The following is a 25,843-nucleotide window of genomic DNA, read 5'->3' on the forward strand; positions in this document are numbered from 1 at the left end:
AGTCAAAGAGCAGTAGATAAAACATTTGAAGTTAGTCCACTTAAAATAATAAACTAAAGCATGAGGGACAAGGCAACAAACAGTACAAGAAATGTATCCAATGCCCAACGTATGATACTGTAACCTCTCTGTACGTCAGTTTGATAATAAAAATTTGAGAAAAAAAAAAGAAAAAAAAATAATAAACTAAAGAAACAGAAGTGACAACAAATGGCAATAGTAAGTGGCAACACCTGGATACATTAATCAATTAAAAAACAAATTATTTTGTTGAAACATAAACAAAATATGCGTCAAATGTATACAGCTACTTCATGACACCAGAGAAGTTGGTGTGGGACAAAATGATATCTTTTCAATTCTGTATCAGGAAAGTATTGGAAAAATATTTATGCATATAATGATGAGTTTCATTTGACCACACCCCCTTGCCAAAAGCCTCAGATCCTTGCTTGTGCTGGTATCATGTTGTTTTCCCTCCTACAATTGTCTTTGCATCATACACCAAGCTCTCTGCCTATGGCTTTGTAAAATCTGTATTTAAAAGTGGGTAAATAAGCAATGAAATAAATAAGAATCTTAGAGAGTATACTATTGTGCTTCTCATAGTGTCATCCAGTTGCATTGTTAAGATAATAACAAAGATTCTAGAAAGCTCTAGCAACCAGTCTGTGGAGACAGAGAATGAAAGAATACACAACTCTATATATGTCAGCAAAGAAGCAATGAACGCTTTAGGTTGCAGTTATGAATAGAGTTGAATAAACTTACTTCTTTATCTTCAGTGAGATTTTCAATAAAACTATTGGTTTGGATATTTGAAAGATATTGCTAAAATTTAAACCCTATAATATACAGAGCTTTGGGTAAAGGAAAAAGCCAATGTGGACTGACTCCTATTCTAAAATACTTAACTTTATAATTACAACCTATTTAGGGTGGGGGGAAAGTGGAGAGAAATAGATATTCCCCTAAACCATCCCTAATATTCTACATTCCATCTTAAAAGACGTTGTTCATTGACAGAACTTGAAGACAAATGTCTCTGATGAACTGCACTCAAGTCAAGCAATTTATTCTCGTGGGTCTCACGGATCGCCAGGAGTTGAAGATGCCTCTCTTCCTGGTTTTCTTGTTCATCTACCTCTTCACCGTTGTAGGCAACCTAGGTTTGATCCTGGTCATTAGAACAGATGCAAGACTCCACACTCCCATGTACTTCTTCCTTAGCAACCTGGCTTTTGTTGATTTCTGTTATTCCTCTGTCATTACACCCAAAATGCTTGGGAATTTCTTGTACAAACAGAATGTGATATCCTTCAATGCCTGTGCAGCTCAGTTAGGCTGTTTCCTGGCCTTTATGACAGCTGAATGTTTACTCCTGGCTTCCATGGCTTATGACAGATATGTGGCCATCTGTAACCCTCTCCTTTACATGGTTGTGATGTCCCCAGGAATCTGCATTCAACTTGTAGCTGCCCCTTACAGCTACAGCATCCTGGTTGCAGTGTTTCATGCTGTCCTTACCTTCCGCCTGTGCTACTGCCGCTCCAATGCCATCAATCACTTCTACTGCGATGACATGCCTCTACTGCGGCTCACCTGCTCAGACACTCGCTCCAAACAGCTGTGGATCTTTGCCTGTGCTGGTATTATGTTTATTTCCTCCCTCCTGATAGTCTGTATCTCCTACACCTACATTATTTCTGCTATCTTGCGGATGCGCTCTGCAGAGGGAAGACGCAAAGCTTTCTCTACATGTGGCTCCCACATGCTGGCTGTCACCATTTTCTATGGGACCCTGATCTTCATGTACTTACAACCAAGCTCTAACCATTCTCTTGACACAGACAAGATGGCCTCTGTCTTCTACACGGTGATCATTCCCGTGTTGAATCCTTTAATCTACAGTCTTAGAAACAAGGAAGTGAAAGATGCCCTGAGGAAATTCATTGTCAGTAGAAACCAAGCTTCCACGTTTATGAAATTAAGAAAGTGCCTTGATTAAATAAAAATGGACTCCTCTGATTTCCAACTGTTGCTACGAAGGATGTCCCATGATGCCCACTTCTTAATATGTGCTGTGTATATGTATATTGTTTTATGAAATCTTTGACAGATTTCTGCTGAGAAAAATGATTTCAGACATAAACACAACCTTAAAGATTTATGTGTCCTTCTCTTGTTTTTAATAGGAGGCTTATGAACAATAACTTCCATCCCATTTCTTGAGTGAAATATATGTAATAAACTTTGAGTATATACATAGTTACAGACAAAGCATAAGCAAGAAATATGAAGATTTATTTCTGGAAATCTTGTACCTTTCTGCTTTAATCAAGACCAAACCCCAAAACTCAGTATGGTCCATCAAGCTCCAAGTACCAGACCTTGCCTCCTATTTCTCTGTGTTGACTTCAGTAGCCCTCAAAATAGCAATCATGTGCCCTGTGTAAGCTCTTCTTCGGCTCAGAGCTCTCCTTTGCAATCCTGGCTCTCCTGCGCTCACTCAGACTTGTGTGTATCCCAAACAAAGACAAGAGCTGCCTAGCCCTGATAAAATGAGTTTATGCATGGACAAGACAGTAAAGCCCTTTTTCCCAAACAGTGAAGCATACTGTATCAGTATGTTATCACTGTGACAAAATACCTTAGCAAAACATCTTAACAAACAACTTCATAAAACACCAACTTAACAAACAATTTTGGAAAATAGTTTCAGTCCATCATGGCAGGAAAGGCATGACAAATCAGAGCAGCTCATATCATGATACCTAGGAAGCAGAGAATATACGGAAAGGTTGTTTTATTTTCTATCTTTCATTCTGTCTATTAGCCTCTGGCCTATGAGAAGGTGCAACCCACATTCAGGGTTGTTCTTTACGACTTAGCTTTTTGGAACTAACCTTACAGACATCTTAAGAAGTATGCTTCACTAATCTCTTAGGCATATCTCAACGGCATCCAGTTGACAAGATTAGCAAGTTTACTCCTCGTAAATTTTATGTCAAAGTAGATCTTATATCATAATCCTTAATCACCAAATACATATATATGTAATTTTTTATCTTCAGATAAAGACAAAAATCATAATCCCACCAAATAGGTGCCCATGCACAAATAAAATGTACCAATTCCTTCCCCAAAGTTTCAGCTATTCCAGTATTGCTCAACAGTTCAAAGCTTCTTCTAAGGGCTGACAAAATGGCTGAGGTGGTAGAGTGCCTCCATAGTAAGCACAATATGGCCCAAGATACCAAAGTGTCATCTGAGATTCAAGGAAGACTCTTAGTTGCAAGCCTCTCTAAAATCAAAGAGAATTATATAGTCCCAACATACAATGGCACAGGGTGAAGTATCTCTTTCCAATAGGAAGGAAAAGAATACAAAAGAAGAATGAGAAAAAGACATGATCAACCCCCTGCAGGACAAGCATTAAATCCTATAGTTGAGTGTTCAGCCTGTGGGCATGGGGTGACATGATGTGAGCTTGGTCATCCAATTCCTGTGGCCTTGCAACCTATGACCACTATGGCCTCTCTTTTGGGTTGGCTTTGCTTGCTGTCTGCAGCTTAACTCATCAGACATTCCTGTTTCTGTCCCCTCTGACCCTCTGCAGTCTTTTTTATGCATTTGTCTTCAGCCTGGCCACTTCATTTATTACCATCTCGGGGCCTGACCACATTCTACCTGTTACCAGGTTAGAAATGTTACAGGCTTCGCGGGTCGGGGTGGGGGGGGGTTCGCGGGCGGGGAGTCCCCATCCCTCTAAGTGTCCACCACTCAGAGACAGTCTCAAGCAAAAAGATGGATATATTGAGGAAGCATAAAGCAAACTGACCAGCCAGGAATGCAGCACAGTCTCAGGAGCTGAAATGATGCACCTGAAAAGCTGGCTGACCAGCCAAGGACACAGTATAGACTAGGTGGGGAACTCCCACTATGACCCTGAGCAGTCCTCAAATTTGGGTTTATAAAGGTAAGAGCATAGCACCTATGTAGGGGCTTGACGCAGGGGGTAGAGCAAGCAACAAACAAGTTAATCATGCCATTTACAGAAGCAGAATTCTGGTGTCAGGTTGACCTAATCTATTCTCCCCAACATTTCCTGCCGGGCTAGACTTATACCACCCCTTGTGCGGAGACGCCAAGCTTTATCCCCTTATCTGTGTTCCCTTTCCACTCTCTTCCTTGGCCGCCTGGCCTGCGGGCAGGCCAAGATGGAATGAAGGACACGGGTAGCCTCAGGTACACATGGCCACGAGAAGTCTTCCCTCTCCCTATACCCAGCAAGGAAGCAAGGCACGAGTAGGCTCTTGGAGACGCTTCAGTGTGCGTTCTGTTTATTCAAGGGAGGGGCTAACAGACTTAAAGCAATAGTGATGGCTGAGGGGAGGGATTGACCAAGAGCTAGTGATAGGCTGGTGAGCTTGTCCATCCAAGAGCATCTCCCTAGGACCTCCCTGACGGGCTAACGTCACTTCCCATAGAATCGCCTTCTGGGCATCTTTATGACACACTTGCTTGCTGGCGAGAAGTGGGGGCTGGTTTAGAGCTACTCCCTCCGGTTCCGGACCTGGAAGGAGATAGGTGTGGCTAGCTTCCATATGGCCCCAGGGTGGGGGAAAGGCAGCATCTCAGACCGCCCTCTCCCCCTCAATGCCACGCTGAATCCCCAACAATTTCCTACCATGTTTCCCTAATCAGCTGTACTCCCTACAACACTTAGCCACACATTTCCAGGCCTGTCAGATTGAAAGCTAGTCTAACCACTAGAAGGATGTCCAGTGACAGAATATTTTTGCTCACATTAAATAACAGGAGCTTTGAATTCAATATGCCATTGCATCCAACATTCCTCTAATGTGGATATGGACATAGCCCATTCAGTGACTTTGGGTCACATGGCAGGCCTGAGCTAATAGAACCAGAGTCATTCACAGTGAAGTGCAAACAAACCTGTCCAGTCTTTACACAAAGCAAACCTCCCCCAAATTACTAATGTCACCATTGTTGGGTGTTTCCTACATATTGTGCAGAAATATCTGTATATGAGGCTCAAATAACTTTCTTGTTTTGTTGTTGTTTGCACAAAAGTAAATATGGACTAGTGGCCCTATGGAAATCTAATTCACTTTCTGGTGTGCAAAGGACATTTTCTTCCAGGAAAGATTGGAGTCCAATGTCACTAATGATGTGCAGTTACTCAAGTCCAGCTTTGAGGCTTTGAGATTTTAGCCAACACCCAGCTCGTTATGACCAGCTTAGGAGTCATGAGAGCATGAATCCTTTATGATTGTTTTCAATCTCTCCAAAGGCCTAATAACCAGTCAGAACATTCTCCTGATTGCTCTGGCTTGTTCAGACACAAGTGTGAAAGAGCTACTGTTGCTGACCATGGCTTAGTTCAATGTGTGTTTCTCTCTCCTCATCGTGCTCATCTCCTATATGTTTATTCTGTCTGCCATCCTGAAGAAGCATTCAGAGGAAGGAAGGAGGAAAGTCTTCTCCACCTGTTCTTCCCACTTGTCTTCCATTGCCATATACTATGGAACTATCATTTTTATGTATTTACAGCCTAAATCCAGCCACTCTCTGAATATAAATAAATTTGCTGCAGTTTTCTATGTGGTGGTGATACCCATGCTAAACCCTTTGATTTACAGCTTAAGCAATAAAGAAGTGAAAAATGCCCTGAAGAGAAGTGTAAATAAAATTCCTTTGAGTATTAATAAATGAATCACATTAAAAGAATTAAAGGGGTGTGAAATAGTTACTTGAGATTCATCTGGATCCACAATGCTGATATCCACTAGAAGAAAATAGAAATAAAACACTTACTGGGCCTAGTCTCCTGAGTTACCTAGACTAGGTATTTATATTTTCCATTGATATATGAATATGTATATATACATATATTTTATGCATGTTGTAGAGAATTTACATTAATTTAAATAAGGGACAATCTCCTTGAGTGAATTTTGACCTTAAGATTTTTATCAAATAATAACCAGATATGAGAAAATCTTCCTAATTTTTCACATCAATTGCATTCAATTCAGAACATTAAAATAGATCATCTTTAGACTAACTTGAGTAAAGAGGAGGTCAACATTTATTGCATAAATAAGGAATCTTAACAAATGGAACTTGGTTTTTAATAGTGCTGGTGCTATACCACTTGAGTCATACCTCCAGCCTCTCTTTATACTACTTATTTTGGAGATGGATTCTCATGGACTTTTCTGCTGGGGCTGGCTTTGAACATCCACCTTTCATTTCTCACCCTCATGATTAGAGAGGATTACAGGTGAGAGCCATTAGTGCCTAGTGGCAAAGCCTTTTACTAAGCAGTTATAATAGCTTAACTAATATGAACAATTTGTAAATTGACTTCATAAAACTCTCATAATTTACTTTTCTCTCCTTAGTAGGTCATGATGGCATAATCAAAGTTAACTTACCCTCCATTTGCTTTTGTAAAATTTTATTTCATTTCAGAACACTAGAATCACTTAGAAACTTTTACTTATTCTGATGCAAATATTTGACTTTTGTCCCCATCCCCTCCCTATATATAATACTTTAAAACTCATTATAAACAATGTTATGATAACCAATGTTATCATGCTGTGGTTGTTTCATTATCAAAATAGCTGTTGCATTAAAGAATTCGAAATTCTAAAAACAGGCATTGTAGTACAGGTTTGTAACCCACCACTCTGGAAGTCAAGTTGAAAGGACTGTAGTTTGTGGCCATTACAACATTCAAAGGAGAGCTTATTTTACACACAAAAAAAATGCAAAACAAAAACAAAAAAATTATGTGAAAGTGAAGTGTTGTTTCCTCATTCATTAGCTGTCAACAGAAGAGTAGATACTATATTTTTAAAATATAAAATGCAAAATACTCTAAGTAAATTTTATGAGTGACTTTTTTACCACATACCACTGTATGGAGATATCTGATCATCTGATCACCTGATCATCTCTGTAGCTGATAATACGTTAAATGAATGTACCTTTTTCTTGAGATAAATTAAGCAAAAGCAATATGTTTTTTTAAATATGAGTTCTAAACTCATTCTCAAGGTTGTATTTTCAGTAGAAAATTCGTTTGTTAAATATTTCACAATCAATAAAAATAACTTACTGGAATTTTAATATGTCTTATCAATTTGATGAATGGATTTAAATTTGTTACCTCCTACACAACAGTTCTGTAACAAGTATGTTGAGCTCCATAGTGGAGGCAAATTGAGATTATAGGCATATTTCACACACACACACACATACACACACAAACACACACACACACACACGTGCTTCACCCAAAATTTCGATCTACTTTTGCTTGATCCTAGATGTTTATTTCATAATAAACACAAGGACTTTTGTTTAACAAAAATGAGTTATGAGATGTGAATCAAAGAGCATGTATTTTTTTAAAGTGTCCTACAGCCTAAATTCCTACACCTAGTTACTATACTGTGAAAGAAAATTAACCCCAATGCATTTTGAAAAAAAAAAAATCACCAAATCATCTCTAGAAGACTTTCCTTTGGCCACTGCCATCAATTAAACTTACTCAATGGCAGGAATATTCCCTCTGGAATTTCAGCTTATATTTCTATTCTTGGGTACAACATATTCAAAAAATCTGGAAATTTTTTTTTCTAATCCATGAATCCATGAAATGAAGAATTTTATGAACTTTATAATACTACTTATTACATTTTACAGTTATATATATTTATCAATTGAATATATATTTTTCTGTTTTATCATCTCTTTTATTCATTCCTTCTCTTGCATAGTCTCCCTGATTAATTGCTACAACTATCCAATGTTACTTGGTGATATATCAAAATATATCATCTGTTCGAGAGATACTACTCTTGGGGATATAAATGGGAGAATATAAATTTGAATATAAGAGAAACATCTGCACACTCACTTTTATTGCAGTATTATTCAGTATAGCAAAGCTATGGAAGCAGCCTAGATGCCTTAAAACTGATGAAGGTATTAAGAAATGGTGACATGAATACACAATATTCAATGTAATCTCCATCAATCAAAGTTCATATGGAAATTCAGAAGAACACAAATAGACAAATCAATCCAGAGCAGAAAGAGCAGTTCTAGAGATACTGTAGTTCCTAACTTGAAACTCTACTACATTCTTACTGGGGTGAGATGGAATCTCAGTGTTGTTTTGGTTTGCATTTCTTTTATGGCCAGTGATGTAGAGCCCTTTTTCATATGTCTCTTAGCTATTCACCCCAGTGAGAATGGCCTATATCAAGAAAACTAACAATAATAAATGCTGGAGGGGATGTGGCCAAAAGGGAACCCTACTTCATTGTTGGTGGGAATGTAAACTGGTTCAGTCACTCTGGCAAGCAGTATGGAGATTCCTCAGAAGGCTAAACATAGAGCTCCCCTATGACCCAGAAGCCCCACTTTAAGGCATCTACCAAAAGACCACAAACAAGAACACACTAAAGCCACCAGCACAACAATGTTCATGGCAGCACAATTTGTCATTGGTAAAATATGGAACCAACCCAGATGCCCCTCAGTAAATGAATGGATCAGGAAAATGTGGTACATATACACAATGGAATTTTATGCCTCTATCAGAAAGAATGACATTGCCCCATTTGTAAGGAAATGGAAGGACTTGGAAAAAATTATACTAGTTGAAGTGAGCCAGATCCAAAGAAACATGGACTCTATGGTCTCCCTCATAGGGAATAATTAGCACAGGTTTAGGCTAGTCACAGCAGAGGATCACAAGAGCCCAGTAGCTATGCCCCTATGAATACATAAGAAAATGCTAAGTGAAATGAATCCCATGTTATAGAAACGAGTGATATATCACTGTTGTAATTACTTTCAACATGCCATGTGAAACTGTAGCTTCTATTGTTGATGATCCTCTTGTATCCCCTTCCTGTGGTTGTACCTGCACTATCACTGTATCTTATCTGAGTACATTGGAAACTGTATATACTAGTGTTAGAACTAGGAAATTGAAAGGGAATACCAAACTCGAGAGATACAGGATAAAAAGACAAACAACTACAAAAGCAATACTTGCAAAACTGTTTGGTGTAAACCAACTGAACAAGTCATGTGGGGAGAGGAAAAGAGGAGAGGGGAGGAGGAAATGAGGGAGAGGTAACAAACAGTACAAGAAATGTATCCAATGTCTAACGTATGACACTGTAACCTCTGTGTACATCATTTTGACAATAAACAAGAAAAAAAAGAAACTCTACTACAGAGCCATATTAAGGAAAATAGTATGGCATTATCACAAAAGCAGATGTTTAGGGCTAGGGAAAAGAAGACCCCAAAGTAAACCCTCACAGTTGCAGCCAGATGATTTTACACAATTGAAAAAATATATTAGAGAAGAGAGTCTCTTTGACTAATGGTGCTGAGAAAACTAGATATTCACATGTAGAAGACTGAAGAGATGCCTGTTGCTCTGTATTAATACCAATTCAAAAAAGGATAACAGATTTAATGTCATAACTGAAGCATTAAAACAACTACAATGATAGAAAGGCAAGACATTGGAACATATAGTCATAGGCAATAAATTCTTGAAGAGAGCTTCAATAATTCAGCAAATAAGATCCGGAATTGACAAAACAGATTGCATCAAATTAAAATATTTCTACACAGCCAAAGAAATAACCACTAGGCTATAGAAAGTGAGCCTGAAAAAATGGAAGAAAATATTGGTCATCTACTTATCTGACCAGGGACTCAAAACCAGAGTAAACAGGAATATTTTATAAATACCCTACCCTTGTAAATAAATAAATAAAAAGTGAATGAACAAATGAAGTGAGAACATGATTCTGTAAAGAAGAAATATAAACAACATTCATAAAATTCTCAGCATCTCTGGCCATAAAATAAGTGAAATACAAACAGCAATGTCATTTTGTTTCACTCCAGTAAGAATGGCCATCCTGAAAAGCACAAGAAACAACAAATGACTGTTGGTTGGAATGTTCTCTTCTATAGACAACTTCTATGATTAGGCTTGAAACTTATGAATTTATTTTGAAGCATATGAATTAGGAATTTATAGATATTCCTGCAACTTTATCTACTCTGTCTAGCTCTAGAGCACCCTGTGTAATGCTACAGTGTATTTACCTCATTATGATACTAAGTAGTAAAGCAGGTTGCACTTGAGTTTGGATCTAATAAGAAATTTTTTTGTTGATGTTGTTGTTTCTGTTTTGTTCTGCTTTGTTATTTGCTGGTGTTGGGGCTTGAGCTTAGGGCCTGGGCCCTGTACCTGAGCATTTTCACTCAAGGCTAGCGATCTAACACTTTGAAGCACAGCGCCACTTGTTTATCTTGTGGTTAATTGGACGTAAGAGTCTCAAAGACTTTCCTGCCTGGGCTAGCTTTGAACGGTGATCTTCACATCTCAGCCTAGTGAGTAGCTAGGATTACAGACGTGAACCACCAGCATCCTACTTAATAAAGTTTCTATATCTTGTCTGTGGTTAGGCATGTCTAGCATTTTCTGAAATGGATAGATAGGATATTCTTTGGATATATTCAATTAGAGTCTCCAAAATATCTAATTGAAGTTATCTGGGAATCAGTTAGGAATATGTGTGTACAGTTTGGAGAAGTTTTGTCTAGAGACTAGACTTGACATGACCACATAAGAGACAATTAGATGACAACTGGCAACAAGGATCTGTAAACTTGACAGAAGCTAGCTTAGAAAAGAATAAATAAATATTAGGATGACTTCAACCATACACAAAGGAAGTAGAGTCACAAAGTAAAAGTAAAAATATATTTTAATGCAGATACTTTTGGTGACTAAATAACCCAAAACTATCTTTTGTGTGAACGACATCAATGGACTTGTGCTACAGAAAACTCATATTAGAGATTTACACTGAATGGAGATAGATAAGAATGTGGGAGAAATGCTGATAATAAATGTAGAAATATAATTGCTTTAGCTATAATTGCATAGAGGGAAACAAGCCTGGAAAGTTGTCTTTTCGAGGATCACTGAACTGAAGGAATATGAAGAGTAAAGTAACTGGCTAAAAGCAGAGGAAGACAGTAAGAGGACATGTGTACAAATTTTTTGAATATATATAGATAGATAGGTATATATTTACATCTATATATAAATTTTAATATAACAGTATTTGAAATAAATTTTTATTATATATCAATATTTGAACATATATGTGATTTGAAAGATATAATAAACTGGAAAAGATAAAAAGCTATGAAAGCAGGAATAGTTTGAGAACAAAATTTAAAATTAAATATTCAAAAGAAGACATAATTTTGGTTTCTACCACATAATAATTAAATACAATGATAAGCGTAAATGCTGGTTTTGTTCAACTGACAACAAAAACATGAAATAATGTGCCCTCACTAATAAGAGAAACCAACAGCTATTGAGATCAAAAAGTATGTGTACTATGGAGGTCTGTCATGGAATACTCAGAGTCGAAAATATTTGCACAAAAGCAGAAATGAAGAAATGATGCACTGATCCTGAATATCTTGCTTATCAGAGGTCTTCTTTGCTTAGGTACATTCCTTGTTGAGATAAATTTAGGAAGAGAAAAAACTCAAATCACTCTGAGTGTAATGTGCAGTTATCAACAGTTATCCCAAATTTTGCTTAAGTGTGTTTATAATAGATTTTATGGAGTCAATGATTAAGTTTATTATTTTTCTGCTTCACAAAAGTAATAGCACTGTAGGAATTGTGGTCACAGTGGGAATAGCCCACCTGTGCTTTTGTGTTTTCACTTCTCTGATGTTTTCTGGTCCAGTTGAACAAGCTTGGACTCATCCACGAGGTAATATTTTCATTTTGCTTAATTGGGTATAATTTTTAAAAATATACCAATACTTGAACAAAAATCCATTTCAATGAACAAATAATTCTCCATCTGAGATACACATGACTTAGATTAATGAATTTTGTAAATGTTTAAAATCTAGTATTTCTGTTTTCACAAATCCTCATAGAGCTACAGGACTTGGAATTTCTGTCTTGCACAAAGCATTTCACACTGAAAGTAAGCTCAGCATGAAAACATTGCTTTGAACGAATTCAACTAAGAATCAGTGATTTATGATCACCTCATGACCCACACTTGGTTATTCCAGTAGGAAGAGTATTACACAGAACGTGTGAGCTGATAGGACTTTAGTATAGAAGGCTTCTCCACATGCGCCATGGCCCATGGCAATTATTCAGTGGTATCTCAGTTCATTCTCTTGGGCTCACGGACAATCCAGAGCTTCAGGTCATTCTCTTAGACATATTCCTCCTTGTCTACTTAGGCAGTTATTGGGTAATCTTGGATTGATTGTGCTAATTTGCATCAGTCCTCAGCTTCCCACACCCATGTATTTTTTTGCTCACACATCTGGCTTTCATTGATTTCTGTTTTACCTCCTCTATCACCCCAAACACTCTTGTGAATTTTCTGCGTGAAATGAGAAGTATAACTCAATGCCTGTGCTACTCAGGTATTCTGTTTTATCACCTTAGAGGTTTGTGAACTATTCTTGCTGTCCATCATGGCATATGATCAGTATGTGGCCATTTATAATCCTCTACTTTATGTCATTCTGATGTATTGAAATGATTGCTAGTACATACACATATGGTTTTGCTGTGGGTCTTGCACAAACTTTTGCAATATTTTGAATGTCATTTTGTGACTCCAAAAGGGTCAATCACTTCTATTGTGATGATGTTCCCCTATAGTTGAGCTGGCCTGTGTCAAAGAGATGATGTTGCTAATCATTGCTGGGTTCAGCACTCCTTGCTCTCTATTGATTGTGATCATTTCCTATGTTTCCATCCTCTTTTCTCTCTTGAGGATGCATTCTGCTGAAGGGAGAAAAAAAGTATTTTCTACCTGTGCATCCCACCTGACTTCCACCACAATATTTTATGGGTCAATCAATAATGTTATGTACCTACAGCCTAAGTCCAGTCATTCTTTGGACACAGATAAAGTTGTTTCCGTATTCTATGTAATAGTGATTCCATTGCTAAATCCATTGTACTACAGCTTGAGAAACCAGGAAGTAAAAAATTCCCTGAAGAGAATGAAGGAAAGGTTGTTTGGCCAGCAAATAATCTAAAGATTTTTGAAGAGTGCTGAGTTGACTTTGATTTAGTTTTTACCTAGAGTCATGGCAGAGCCATGATCTTCACCTGGAGAATTCAGCCTCACGCCAGGTTCGGTAAATATCCACAGTCTCATCTCAGTAACTTTCAAATAACAGCCATGGTATAAATTTGAATGTCTTATATTTTAATAGCAGAAGGATTTGGAAATACCAGAGACAGATGGGAGAGTATGAACAAAGAGAGTTAACATGACAGTAAATGTGAACGATTATACCATTGTCATCATATTTTTAATAACTGTACAAACACAGTATTTGTGAAGAGAAGCTTTGACTGGTTTTTGTTGAACATGAAGATGTTTAGGATCAGTTGTAATCACTCAACTTCTTGCTTCTTATATTTTACCATTATTGAATCAACAACCTGGGAAAATAATAAAGCTTAACAACAAGGTTTTCAGAGTGTAGTTTTTCCAAGGATCTCCAGTGTGCATTCATAGGGAATATATCACTAACAACATTACCATGGTTTTAAATACTGCTCACTGATTCTATCCCAGAACACATGAGTGCAGCCCATTCTTAGCATTTTCTTTCATTCTTGTGCCTGTGCAAGTAAGTTGGGAGCTTAATATAATTTCCCACCTATCAACAGCAAAACTCGCATCTGGGTCCAAATTGTTCTGAAATCAGACAAAATGTTATAAAGGCATTATTTCCTTTTTATATCAGCTTCTAGCTTTTATATTTAAAACACTATGGAGCCACATACAGGAGATGTAATACTGAGATATTTGTTCATTTGTATACAAAATTCTTTTAGTTTTGTTAGACACTAAATTGTAATTTTACAATTTGAGTAGTGTGAGCTTTGGACAGCAGGAATGTAGTCCAGAGATGAGTCAGTCATCTAAAGCAATTTCCATCATACTACCTGGGGTTGAGCAGACCCGTGCCCATCTGCTGATAAAGAGCCTCAATAGTCTGTCTACCCAGCACACAAGAGACTTTCAGCTCATGTTCCAAGAAAACTTACATTTACTTTCATGTGGATTTCTCAATAGTAAATGATTTAATTTGTATGCTGTGATATAACTACAATGAGTTTCTTTGATAAGTCAATGGAAGTCTGACCAAATTATACTTAGAGTTGTTTTAATAGGAATAATGTGTATTTTGGTTATGTGATTGTGAAATGGTCTGTGTTTTTCAGGCAGATGTATTTTTTCTTTTTTTTTTTTTGGCCAGTCCTGGGCCTTGGACTCAGGGCCTGAGCACTGTCCCTGGCTTCTTCCCGCTCAAGGCTAGCACTCTGCCACTTGAGCCACAGCACCGCTTCTGGCCGTTTTCTGTATATGTGGTGCTGGGGAATCGAACCTAGGGCCTCGTGTATCCGAGGCAGGCACTCTTGCCACTAGGCTATATCCCCAGCCCAAGGCAGATGTATTTTTCAAAACTTATACTAGTCTGATACAAAATGGTATTGGATCAGTGAAGAAGATGAAATAACAAAGGAGGGAAAAAGAGGGAAGAGGGCAATATTATCCAAATATTGCTTTATATGTGTACATAATATATGATATATATACATATCATATATAAAATACCATGTACACATCTTGCATCATATATACCTATAGTATAGAGCATACATCATAAATATAGTACATATGTGTGTATATATTTAATATATGCATATGTACCCTATAAAGGGTATAAACTAGCTAAACACTTTACAAAAGCAGAACCAGGAATTTTATTATGTATGACAAGAATATACTGATTTACACGTATGTAAATATCACCACAACTCCGCATAAAATGAATTTTTGATAATCAATATGAAAAGCAAAAGAAAATCCTTCAAGTCAATCAGTGTTTAAGTGTGACTGACATTAACTTTTGCGTGGAACAGGAAGATTCATCGATATTCCTAGAGAAAAAGTAAAATAAGTCAACCATGTTGTGTGTAGGCCTGGCATTCTTTTTTTTTTTTTTTTTTTTTTTTTGGCCAGTCCTGGGCCTTGGACTCAGGGCCTGAGCACTGTCCCTGGCTTCCTTTTGCTCAAAGCTAGCACTCTGCCACTTGAGCCACAGCACCACTTCTGGCCGTTTTCTGTATATGTGGTGCTGGGGAATCAAACCCAGGGCCTCATGTATACGAGGCAAGCTCTCTTGCCACTAGGCCATATCCCCAGCCCCAGGCCTGGCATTCTTTAACAATGAAAATTGTTTTCTCAGTGATTAAACAAACAGTGAGTTAATGATTTGGGATAAAGGATGAGAGATTAACAAGAATGAGTTCCTAGTAAATTCTTTTAAAATGTTAAAATGACATGAAGAAGAATCCTAAACTGTAATTTGTGATTCTGAAAGAAGTAAAAGCAATTAACAAAACCTTTATAAAAGAATAATTATCTTCGCAGGAGAATCACCAACTGAACTTCAAGCAACTCCATACCATAACTGTTAGGTTTTTAAAGTAGGTAGCCGGTAAAGGAGAACGCCACGCGGTATTCAGGCAGGAAAGAACGTTTATTACCGAACTGCTGGCCTGTGGCCAAGATGATCCATGGCTGGAGAGAAGGGGAGAGAGAGAGAGAGAGAGAGAGAGAGAGAGAAAAAGGAAGAGAAAGAGAGGAAAAGAGAAAGAGAGAGAGAGCCTGAATACTTCAAAACTGGAACAGGCTGTAATAACACATAAAAAAAAACAAATCAACACTAGGTGACTGTCATTTGATTTCTATCTCATCTGTTAAAACAATGTTTGCTATTATTTCTTAATTCTTCCTTTAGGTTCTTATTTTCTTATGAGGTTCTCTGTACAATTATACTACACACATGGTTAATTTTTTCTATTAAGTAAATTGGGTCCCAAATGAACAACCATGACTTAATTGCTTGTATTTGTAAAGCACCATTATTATTTTGACTCAAAAATGATTTAAAGTGATGCAATTCAAGAAAAGTATCCAAAGGCAACAATAAAACATACAATATATATTTAAATACTGAAATGCTAGGAAGTGTGTCATCCACAGTTTTCCATAAGGTATATTAGACTTCTTTTGGCTCTGTTGATCATTACTCAAAAGCAACATGTAGAAGGAGAAACATCGAGGTAATTCAAACATTTAAAAAGACAAAATCTTTAACTACTCTTGTTTGATTATTTTCATAGTTTATGAGGAGGGTTTAATAATTACTGAGTCCTGCTAGGTAGCAGTATTTATTATTGTAAAGGGTGAAATGGGAGTCTACAAGAAATGGCTATTCATCACAAACGTAGTCAGCCTTGTTAGGAAGTTTGAACTCAATTTACAGTTTGATAGGAAACAAGAGCCAAGATTTTGCATACTAGAAAGTGCAAGGAAGCTGTAACAGAGAGGAAGAGAAGGTAGATGAGGAGGAGGAGGGGTTGACCAGCATCAGAAACAGAGAATTTGCCCAAAGCATAAGGCCAAAATAGAGGGGTAGAAGAGTTTGTTCTTTAGGTTGTCTTGGGTTTGCCAAGGTAGAAGATGTTGCCATGGATTGAATTTGAATATGTCTAACACCACACACAATTGGGCTGTAGATTATTCATTCTTGAATTCTCAGAGATATATTCAATATGCAAATATTTGTTGCAACTCTTTATTTCAGAGAAATCCAATTTTAATACTAAGATTTCCTTGCTTCTCCTAGTTTACCTTTGTATTTTTGAAGATAAAGAGTAGGGAGTTGATCTGAATTATAACACTATTCTTTTTCCATGAGATCTTTTTCAAAACATGAAAAACTACATACATTTTAAAGGTAGTTTTTACTTAAATAACAAAAGCTATTCAAAAATTGAAAAAATGGAGAAGACAAAATGAAAACATAAACTAATCTGAATACAATGTACAGACAGCATCAGTATCCAAAATTGTCTTCAAGATACTTCATACAAGCTTTTCTGGATTCCATGTTTCACTTATTATTGCTACTAGCTGGAAAGTGCCCTGGCACAATCATTTACAGATTTACATTGGGTCGTACACTACAAGTGGGGACATTCCAACTATGATTTTATGGCTCCAGTGTTGTCATTTATTCTGTGATGTTTCTCATCTACTCAAACCCATTCTGACATATCCAAGAAATAATATTTCAATTTTTTTTAATTTGATTTCATTTCTTTAAATTATAAGAACATGAGAGAAAAAAAAACCTTTTAATATATAACTTTCTGTCTCCAAAATTCCTTGTAGGACTGCCTGAATTTGGATGTCTACTTTGCAAAAAGCATTTCAAACTGAAATCTGGTTCAGCATGAAGACATTCCTATGAGCATGCTCAACACAGGATCAGTGATTCATAGTCATATATTGACCTACGCTTGTTTAATACAGTAACAACAATATCACTCAGATTGTGTGAGCTGATAGAACTTTAGTATAGAAGGCCCCTCCACGTCTTCCATGGCCCATGGCAATAATTCATTGGTGTCTGAGTTCATCCTCTTGGGACTCACAGATAATCCAACACTTCAAGTCATCCTTTTTGGCATATTCCTACTCATCTACTTAGGTAGTGTGGTGGGTAATCTTGGATTGATTGTGTTAACCCAAACTAGTCCTCACCTTCAAACACCCATGTATTTTTTCCTTACACATCTGGCTTTCATTGATTTCTGTTTCACCTCCTCTATCACCCCAAACACTCTTGTGAATTTTCTGCGTGAAGTGAGAAGTATAACACTCTATGCCTGTGCCACTCAGGTATGCTGTTTTATCACTTTTGCAGTTTGTGAACTATTCTTGCTGTCCATCATGGCATATGATAGGTATGTGGCCATCTGCAATCCTCTACTTTATGTCGTTCTCATGCCCAGGAGCCTTTGTATTGAAATGATTGCTAGCACATACACATATGGATTTGCTGTGGGTCTTGCACAAACTTTTGCAACATTTCGAATGTCATTTTGTGACTCCAAAAGGGTCAATCACTTCTATTGTGACGATGTTCCCCTAGTTGAGCTGGCCTGTTCTGACACAAGTGTCAAAGAGATGATGCTGCTAATCATTGCTGGGTTCAATACTCTTTGTTCTCTATTGATTGTAATCATTTCCTATGTTTTCATCTTGTTTGCTATCTTGAGAATGCATTCTGCAGAAGGGAGAAGGAAAGCATTTTCTACCTGCGCATCCCATCTGACTTCCATCACAATATTTTATGGTACAATCATTTTTATGTACCTGCAGCCTAAGTCCAGCCATTCTTTGGATACAGATAAAATTGCCTCTGTATTCTATGTAATAGTGATTCCCTTGCTAAACCCATTGATCTACAGCTTGAGAAACCAGGAAGTAAAAAATTCCCTGAAAAGAATGAAAGAAAGGTTATGTTCAGCTAGCAAATAACCTGACAGTTATTGCAATGTGTTGAGTTGACTTTGAGTTGGGTTTTTCCTAGAATCACAATGTTGGTGAATGGCAGAGCCATGACCTTCACCTGGAGAGCTCAACCGCACTGGGGTACAGAAAATGTCCACTGTCTCATCTTGGTCCTTTTCCTATAATAACTATGGTATAAATTTTGAATGTCTTACATTTTAATGGCAGAGGATTTGGAAAGAACAGAGAGAGATGGGAGATTGTGTCCAAAGGTGGACTAAATCATCTCCAACTGCTTAGATTCTCTAATATTCCCTTATCTCTACTGCTCCCTAGGTAGGTATTTATATAGATTTATGTTGAGTTGTATCAACACTAACATTTACAAAACTGGCTAAATTATTTATACTCTGTGCATTCTTTCTTAGGCTGATTTTCTTCATTCTTCTATGAAACTCTATGACAGTGTAGTGTCTGTAGATTTGTCTACAACTATCTTAAGAGGCCTGCTGTAGTGTCAAGCATTGATGATTTCATTAATCTTAGTCAGTATGCCTAAAATGACACCAATTAAGTATCTATGTACTTGAGTAGTTAAAAATAATGCAGTTTTTTTTCCACTGAAAGCAATACTCTTCTCTTTGGCTCTACTCTTCTGTGACAGTCTCTTATTAGAAGTTAATGTTTGTTCTGCGTTTTCAAGATATTACATTAATACTACTCTTCTTTCATGACAAAAAAAAGAGTTAAAGTGACAGTAAAATCAAACATGATACTGTTTCCATTATATCTTCAATATCTGAAAAAACCATAGTACTTGGAAACAAGTTTTGATTGCTTTTTGTAAAAAATGGAGGTAAGTTTAGTTTTAATAGCTAACATTTTGCTGCTTATATTTTATCTTTATACGATAGGTGATCTGGGAAAATAATCAAGTTTAACCAACAAGGTTTAGAGACTGGCGTTTTTCCACCGGTCTCCAGTCTTCACCCATTGGGGAGTGTGTCACTAACCAGATTTCCTGGGGTTTTAAATATTACTTACTGATCCATAGATCATCACAGCTTCTTTTTAGCATTGTCTTTCAATTTTGTTTTCCTGAGTCTGTGTAAGATTTTCATTCAATATACTTTGGATAACCATTCTACCTTTCCAGTTAATAGCTGTCATGTTGGCCAATTGCTTTGTTTTTCTCTACCTGTTTTTACTGCAGTAGAGATTCGAGAAAAGCAGCAGGTGTTCCTGAGTGTAGTACACATGTCACAATCCTGTGGACTGTTCTCAGTCAACATTGATACTGTATCAGACATTCCATTGTTTTGTTTCAGGTTTTTGTGTAACAGACTTTTTGGTGAAACAATCTCGGTTCCTTTACAATCAGTAATGTAGGAGGTAGAACTGTCATTCAAAATGCTAGAACACTAGCCTTCAGCAAAAAAGTTCAGGAATCACATCCAGGCCCCAGAACCAACAACAAGAAGAAAAGTTGTAAATTACACAGTCAATAGAGTAAAATAAAAAAAGTTTCTGGCTCTATCAAAAATTGGTAAAGTCAAAATAAACTGTAATTTACTGATTGTTTTTGTCGCATCAGGATTGTTTGTTATTTTTCAAACATATGAGATGGGTATTTCAGAATAATATGATCAAGATAGCTTATGCGATTTGCCAACAATAACTCTTTCTCACCAAGATCCATATAGAAATGAAATGAAAGCATGAATATTTGAATTCAATTTTGAAAAACTGAACATCTTATTTTCACATGAGTTTTTCATAATTACAACTGGATCTACATCAGGATTTTGTGCCTCATAATTCTCAAAAACAATGTCATTCCTAAATTACATTTAAGTAAAAATCCTTCTGATTTCTGAAAACATAAGAAAGATCTCTGAGTACAGGAATGCATGTTAAGTATCTCACTGTGTTATTTTTCTACTTTGAAAACTAAAATCAAGGAAAAGTCACCACAGAGGAAATAGAAAACATTTTTTACATCTTTTTCTGTTTTGTCTGAGATATGGACTTGCAGTTATTGAATCTCTCATATCTTTCTAATCAAGAGTCGTAGCTGTTCATCACTATTTACATTCTGGTAACATGGGATCTTCTTTGCTGCTATGTAAATTATTAATTTGGAACATACTCCTAGAACCTGTAGCAGCCTGAGCCAATCTTACCCTCTCTATATTAAGATTTCTTAGTAGACATGAAGGTTGGAATTATCACCCTATGAGTCAGGGTTAGCCCTCTATTATTAGTTTAATTAATTATACACCAAATTATTTCCAGAGAAACATTAATGGAATATATGTATTCCTATACAAGTTTAATTAGTAGTGACTCTTATTAGGTAATACGGTTATTAACTTAGTGGGAGTAAAATATTAAGGAAAACATTGGGTTCCTTTGAACTAATATTTCAAAAATGAAACTGAGAAGGATATGAAAGCATACAGAATTGGTATTTAAGTATTATTGCCATAAATTATTGTATGAAACAGAAAGTTACATAAAAGTTCCTTTAAAAAACAGTGGGTTTCAAATCAGTTATTGATATTTTATGGGCCTAGATTTCTTTTACCTATCAGGAGTGTTGGGTTTTCACTGACAAAATGAAAGTTGTGACTTAATGACAGAAGTTGATAGCTGAACAATAATCACCAAATTAATTTTTTTTAAATCAAATGGACATAAAGAAGAATCCTGAAATGAGGTTATCAGTTTTGACAAAGGGAAAATTTTAAAAGCTTTCTAAAATAAAGACCACATTCTCAGAGGACTATCCTGATGAATTCAAACTACTGTATTACATTATATTATGGAAAAATCTACAACTGTGTTATAAAATCTGTATTAACACAAAAGAGCAAATCTCAGGTAAGTGAATATTATCTGATTTATTTCCCAAATATTAAAACTCTCTTTGCTATAATTTCTTAACTCTTCATTACATTTAGGACAAGTATAGAGTTGCAGTACTCAAGTAGTTAAAATTTACCTATTAAGTAAATTAGGTCCCCAAAGATAAACTATGATTTAATCCCTTGTGTTTTTGAAATATCATCATAGTTTTCATCTGAAAATTATCTTAAATGTTGCAATTCAAGGAAAATACCCTAGCAGCAACAATAGATCATGTAAAATATATATTCAACAACAGAAATGCTAAGGAGTGGTGACATCATTCACAGTTTTCCATGAGGTATATCGGAGTCCTTTTGGTCTTGTTGATAATTACTCGAAAACAATGCATAAGAGGAAAACCATCAAGGTCACTGAAGCCATTGAAAAGGATTTAAAAGGACAAATCTATACATTCATTTGTTCAAGTATTTTCATATCTTATTTGGAGGCATTTCATCTATGAGAAGATGGTGATATCCTTCATACTGTGGTGAAACAAGTCTTTAAGAAAGGCTTATTTATCACAAATGTAATCCTCTGTGTTAGGAATATGGGACTCTCCAAATCTGTGGTGAATGAAAGCTTAGAGGTGCACATCAGAGTGGACTCAAGGTACTATAGCACACAGAGGGTGGTGAGCAGGTGACTAACATAAGAGGCACAGCAACTACCTAGTGTTTACGTTACTGCCAAGATGGAGGAATACATGAAGAAGGTTCTTTACTTTGTCACGGTGTGACTGGGTAGAGGATGGTGCTATAATATAGATTATTTATTGTTGATTTCCCTTTAGGGTAAATTAGGGTATTTCTGGAATATACAGTTGAGGTTGCCTCAGCTAAAGATACACAACTATAACTAATATATGTCTTAGCATCTCCTGCTATATTTTCATATGTTTGAAGATGCATGGCAGATTAATTTAAAATATGAAAGTACTTTTAACCTGTTAGAGGTGTTTCACACTAAAAAAGTAAACTTTTTGTATTATATTTTAATTGACTCAAAATACTAATTGGCTATTGAAGGAAAGAGTTGTAAAGAGAAAAAAATGAAATGTTAAGATCATTCTAGCCATACTATACAAGATATTATATCAAACCCCTTCCTGAAGTCAATTTTAACTATGTTATAACTACTGATTGCATAATATACGATCATAAACTTCAGTGAATGCACTGTGTGACTTGCACTAATGGGAAGGGCACACCAGTTGTGCTTCTGTCCATTGTGGTCTGTCTGTGATATTTCCTCATCTGACCAAGACGCATCCAAGAAACAACAGTGTCTCTTTTATTAAGTTTAGTGCAATTTCCTTTAAAGTATAACAATACTTGAACAAGAATATGTTTGGAACTAGTGCACAAATAATTCTCAACAATTTCTCTTTTACCCCCAATAGGTATTACATAACTTAACAAATTATGCAAAAGTTTCAAATATATAATCTTTCTGTCCTCACAAATACCTGGCAAGGTGGCATGATCTGGAATTTTTGCCTCTGACAAAGCACTGCAGTCTGATTTAGAGCAGCATGAAGATTTTGTTTTGAATGTGCACAATATAAGATCATTTCTTGAGTTACACTTGGTTATTCCAGTACAAACAATACTATTCAGAGTGTGTGAGCTGATAGAACTTTAGAAGGCTTCTCCACCTTTTCTATGGCCCATGGCAACTATTCAGCCGTGTCTGAGTTCATCCTCTTGGGACTCACAGACCACTTGGAACTTCAAGTCATTCTCTTTGGCATATTCCTACTCATCTACGTAGGCAGGGTGTTGGGTAATCTTGGGTTGATTGTGCTAATCCACATCAGTCCTCAGCTTCACACACCCATATATTTTTTCCTCACACATCTGGCTTTAATTGATTTCTGTTTCACCTCCTCCATCACTCCAAACACTCTTGTGAATTTTCTACGTGAAGTAAAGAGCATAAAATTCTATGCCTATACCATGCAGGTATGCTGCTTCATCACCTTTTTGGTTTCTGAGCTGTTTTTGCTCTCCATCATGGCATATGATCGCTATATAGCTATCTGTAATCCTCTGCTTTATGTCATTCTTATGCCAAGGAGTCTCTGTATGCAAGTCATGGCTAGCACATACATGTATGGATTTTCTGTGGGTCTTGCACAAACTCTGGCAACATTTCAATTATCATTTTGTGGCTACATTGTGCTCAACCATTTCTACTGTGATGACGTTCCCCTAGTTGAGCTGGCCTGTTCTGACACAAGTATCAAAGAGATGATGTTGCTAATCATTGCTGGGTTCAATATACTTTGCTCTCTGTTGATTGTGATAATTTCTTATGTCTTCATCCTGTTTGCTATCTTGAGGATGCATTCTGGTGAAGGGAGAAGGAAGGTGTTTTCTACCTGCGCATCCCACCTGACGTCCATCACAATATTTTATGGGACAATCATTTTTATGTATCTGCAGCCTAAGTCCAGCCATTCTTTGGACACTGATAAAGTTACCTCTGTATTCTTTGTAATAGTGACTCCCTTGCTAAACCCACTAATCTACAGCTTGAGAAACCAGGAAGTAAAAAATTCCCTGAGGAGAATGAAAGAAAAGCTATGTTTGGACAATAAATAACTTAAGGATTATTGAAGTGCTGCATTGACTTTGAATTGGTTTTTATATAGAGTCACAAGTTTGGTAAAGTGCATCATCTTCACTTGGAAAACTCAGCCTCACTCAGTATACAGTAAATGTCCCCTGTCTAATCTCAGTGACTTTCAGGGAACAACCATGGTGTAAATTTGAATATCTTACATTTTTTGTTGTTGTTGTTATTGGTCATGGGGCTTGGACTCTGGGGTTGGTGGCTGTTCCTGGACTCTTCACCTCAGGGATAGCACTTTACTACTTAAGCCACAGCACCTCTTCCGGGTTTTGGTGATTAATTGGAGATAAGAGTCAAGTGGACTTTCCTGCCCAGGCTGGCTTCCAAATGAGATCCTCAGATCTCAGCCTTCTACCTAGCTAGGATCACAGGTGTGAGCCACCAGAGCCTGGCTGAATGTCTTTAATTTTAATGGCAGAAGGATACAGAAAGAGCAGAGAGAGAGAGATTGGAGAATATGAATAGGAGACTTAAAGTGACAGTAAAATCAATGATTATGGCATTTCCATCCTATCTATAATAACTTAAGAAGCACAGTATTTGTGAACAGCAGCTTAGACTGTTTTTTGTGTAAATTGAAGATAGTTAGGTTCAGTTGTAATTGCTGGATTTCTTGCTTCTTATATTTTATCATTATAGGATCAACAGTCTGGGAAAATAATAAAGTTTAACGATGAGGTTTACAGACTGGAGTTTTCCCATAAATCCCTGGTCTGCATGCATGAGGAGTATATCATTAACAAGACTACTTGATTTTAAATATTACTTACTGATCCCATCTCAGACCACATCAGGTCTTTGTAGCATTGGCTTTAATTCTTGTGCCTGAATCTGTGTTGTGTTTGATTGTAAAATACTGAGTTAATGATTTTACATTTATATTTACTAGCTGTCATCTTGACAAACTGATTCATTTTCTCTCTCTGTTTTCACCTCTGTAAGGGGCAGTAATGATTCATTTCTCCTCAAATGACTGTTTTAAGGAATATTGTAAATATAAGTGGGTTGTAATGGAATGGTGCTATAGTGTATGCTTCCTCCTACAGATCTTGCAACCTAAGCAGTTGTATATTCCAGAACAACATGTACCCCTGTGTTTAGTGGGCACATCACAAAGTCACCTATCACATTGTGTGTGCTATTCTCTATTAATACTGATCTTGTACCAGACATCCCTGCCATTGGATTCAGGTGTTTGTGTAATATTCTTTTTGATGAAATATTTGGTGAACTGATCATCTTTCTGCTTTCCCATCAGTAATGCAAATAATATCATCACTAAAGTAGAATATAAAATGTACTGGCTAGTTCCCAAAATTTTAAAGCCAAAATAAACCGTCATTTACTGACTGCTTTTATTGTGTCAAGTAGTGGGTTCCATTTTTATTTTTCATGGATTATCTCATTTTTCAAATGTGTGAGGTGGTGTTTGAGAAAGAATGTGTCCTATGTACTGTATTTGATACAATTCAGCAACACACATATAGCTATGAAACAGAGACGAGACCTGGATATTTAAATTCAGTTTTGTGTATTTGGGACAACTAATTTTCACATGACTGCCCAATAATTCTACATCAGGGGTTTTGCATCACAATTCTCAAAAACATCTTTCCTAAATTATATTTAAGTAGAAGTTCTCCAGAAGTCTGAAAACATAGAAAGATATGAGTCTGATATATTCCAGAAGAGGTATAAGTCCTTTGAACAATTAACTGACAAACAAAATCAACACCAGGAACCTAAAACATGTTTTTCTGTGG

The 25,843-nt window shown here is 36.6% G+C and overlaps 2 protein-coding genes and 2 pseudogenes across 2 annotated transcripts; all 4 read left to right on the plus strand.

Moving 5' to 3' along the window:
- The first annotated feature begins 1,039 nt into the window (after positions 1 to 1,039).
- Positions 1,040 to 5,739, plus strand: LOC125361656 (annotated as a pseudogene).
- A 6,525-nt stretch (positions 5,740 to 12,264) lies between these two features.
- LOC125362559 lies at positions 12,265 to 13,185 on the plus strand (annotated as a pseudogene).
- A 4,433-nt stretch (positions 13,186 to 17,618) lies between these two features.
- Positions 17,619 to 18,560, plus strand: LOC125361855 (olfactory receptor 5AL1-like). Its single transcript, XM_048360454.1, has one exon. It carries the CDS (start codon positions 17,619 to 17,621, stop codon positions 18,558 to 18,560), a length of 942 nt encoding a protein of 313 aa, XP_048216411.1.
- Positions 18,561 to 23,104: 4,544 nt separating this feature from the next.
- LOC125362228 (olfactory receptor 5AL1-like) lies at positions 23,105 to 24,049 on the plus strand. Its single transcript, XM_048360953.1, has one exon. It carries the CDS (start codon positions 23,108 to 23,110, stop codon positions 24,047 to 24,049), a length of 942 nt encoding a protein of 313 aa, XP_048216910.1. The 5' UTR covers positions 23,105 to 23,107.
- The last annotated feature ends 1,794 nt before the right edge of the window (positions 24,050 to 25,843 follow it).

This window comes from Perognathus longimembris, chromosome 13 (genome assembly GCF_023159225.1).
Source record: "Perognathus longimembris pacificus isolate PPM17 chromosome 13, ASM2315922v1, whole genome shotgun sequence".
NCBI classification, from domain to species: domain Eukaryota; kingdom Metazoa; phylum Chordata; class Mammalia; order Rodentia; family Heteromyidae; genus Perognathus; species Perognathus longimembris.

Excerpts from the sequence above, each read along its gene's own strand:
- LOC125361855 (XM_048360454.1), top strand. The coding sequence starts at position 17,619 with ATGGCCCATGGCAATAATTCATTGGTGTCTGAGTTCATCCTCTTGGGA.
- LOC125362228 (XM_048360953.1), top strand. The coding sequence starts at position 23,108 with ATGGCCCATGGCAACTATTCAGCCGTGTCTGAGTTCATCCTCTTGGGA.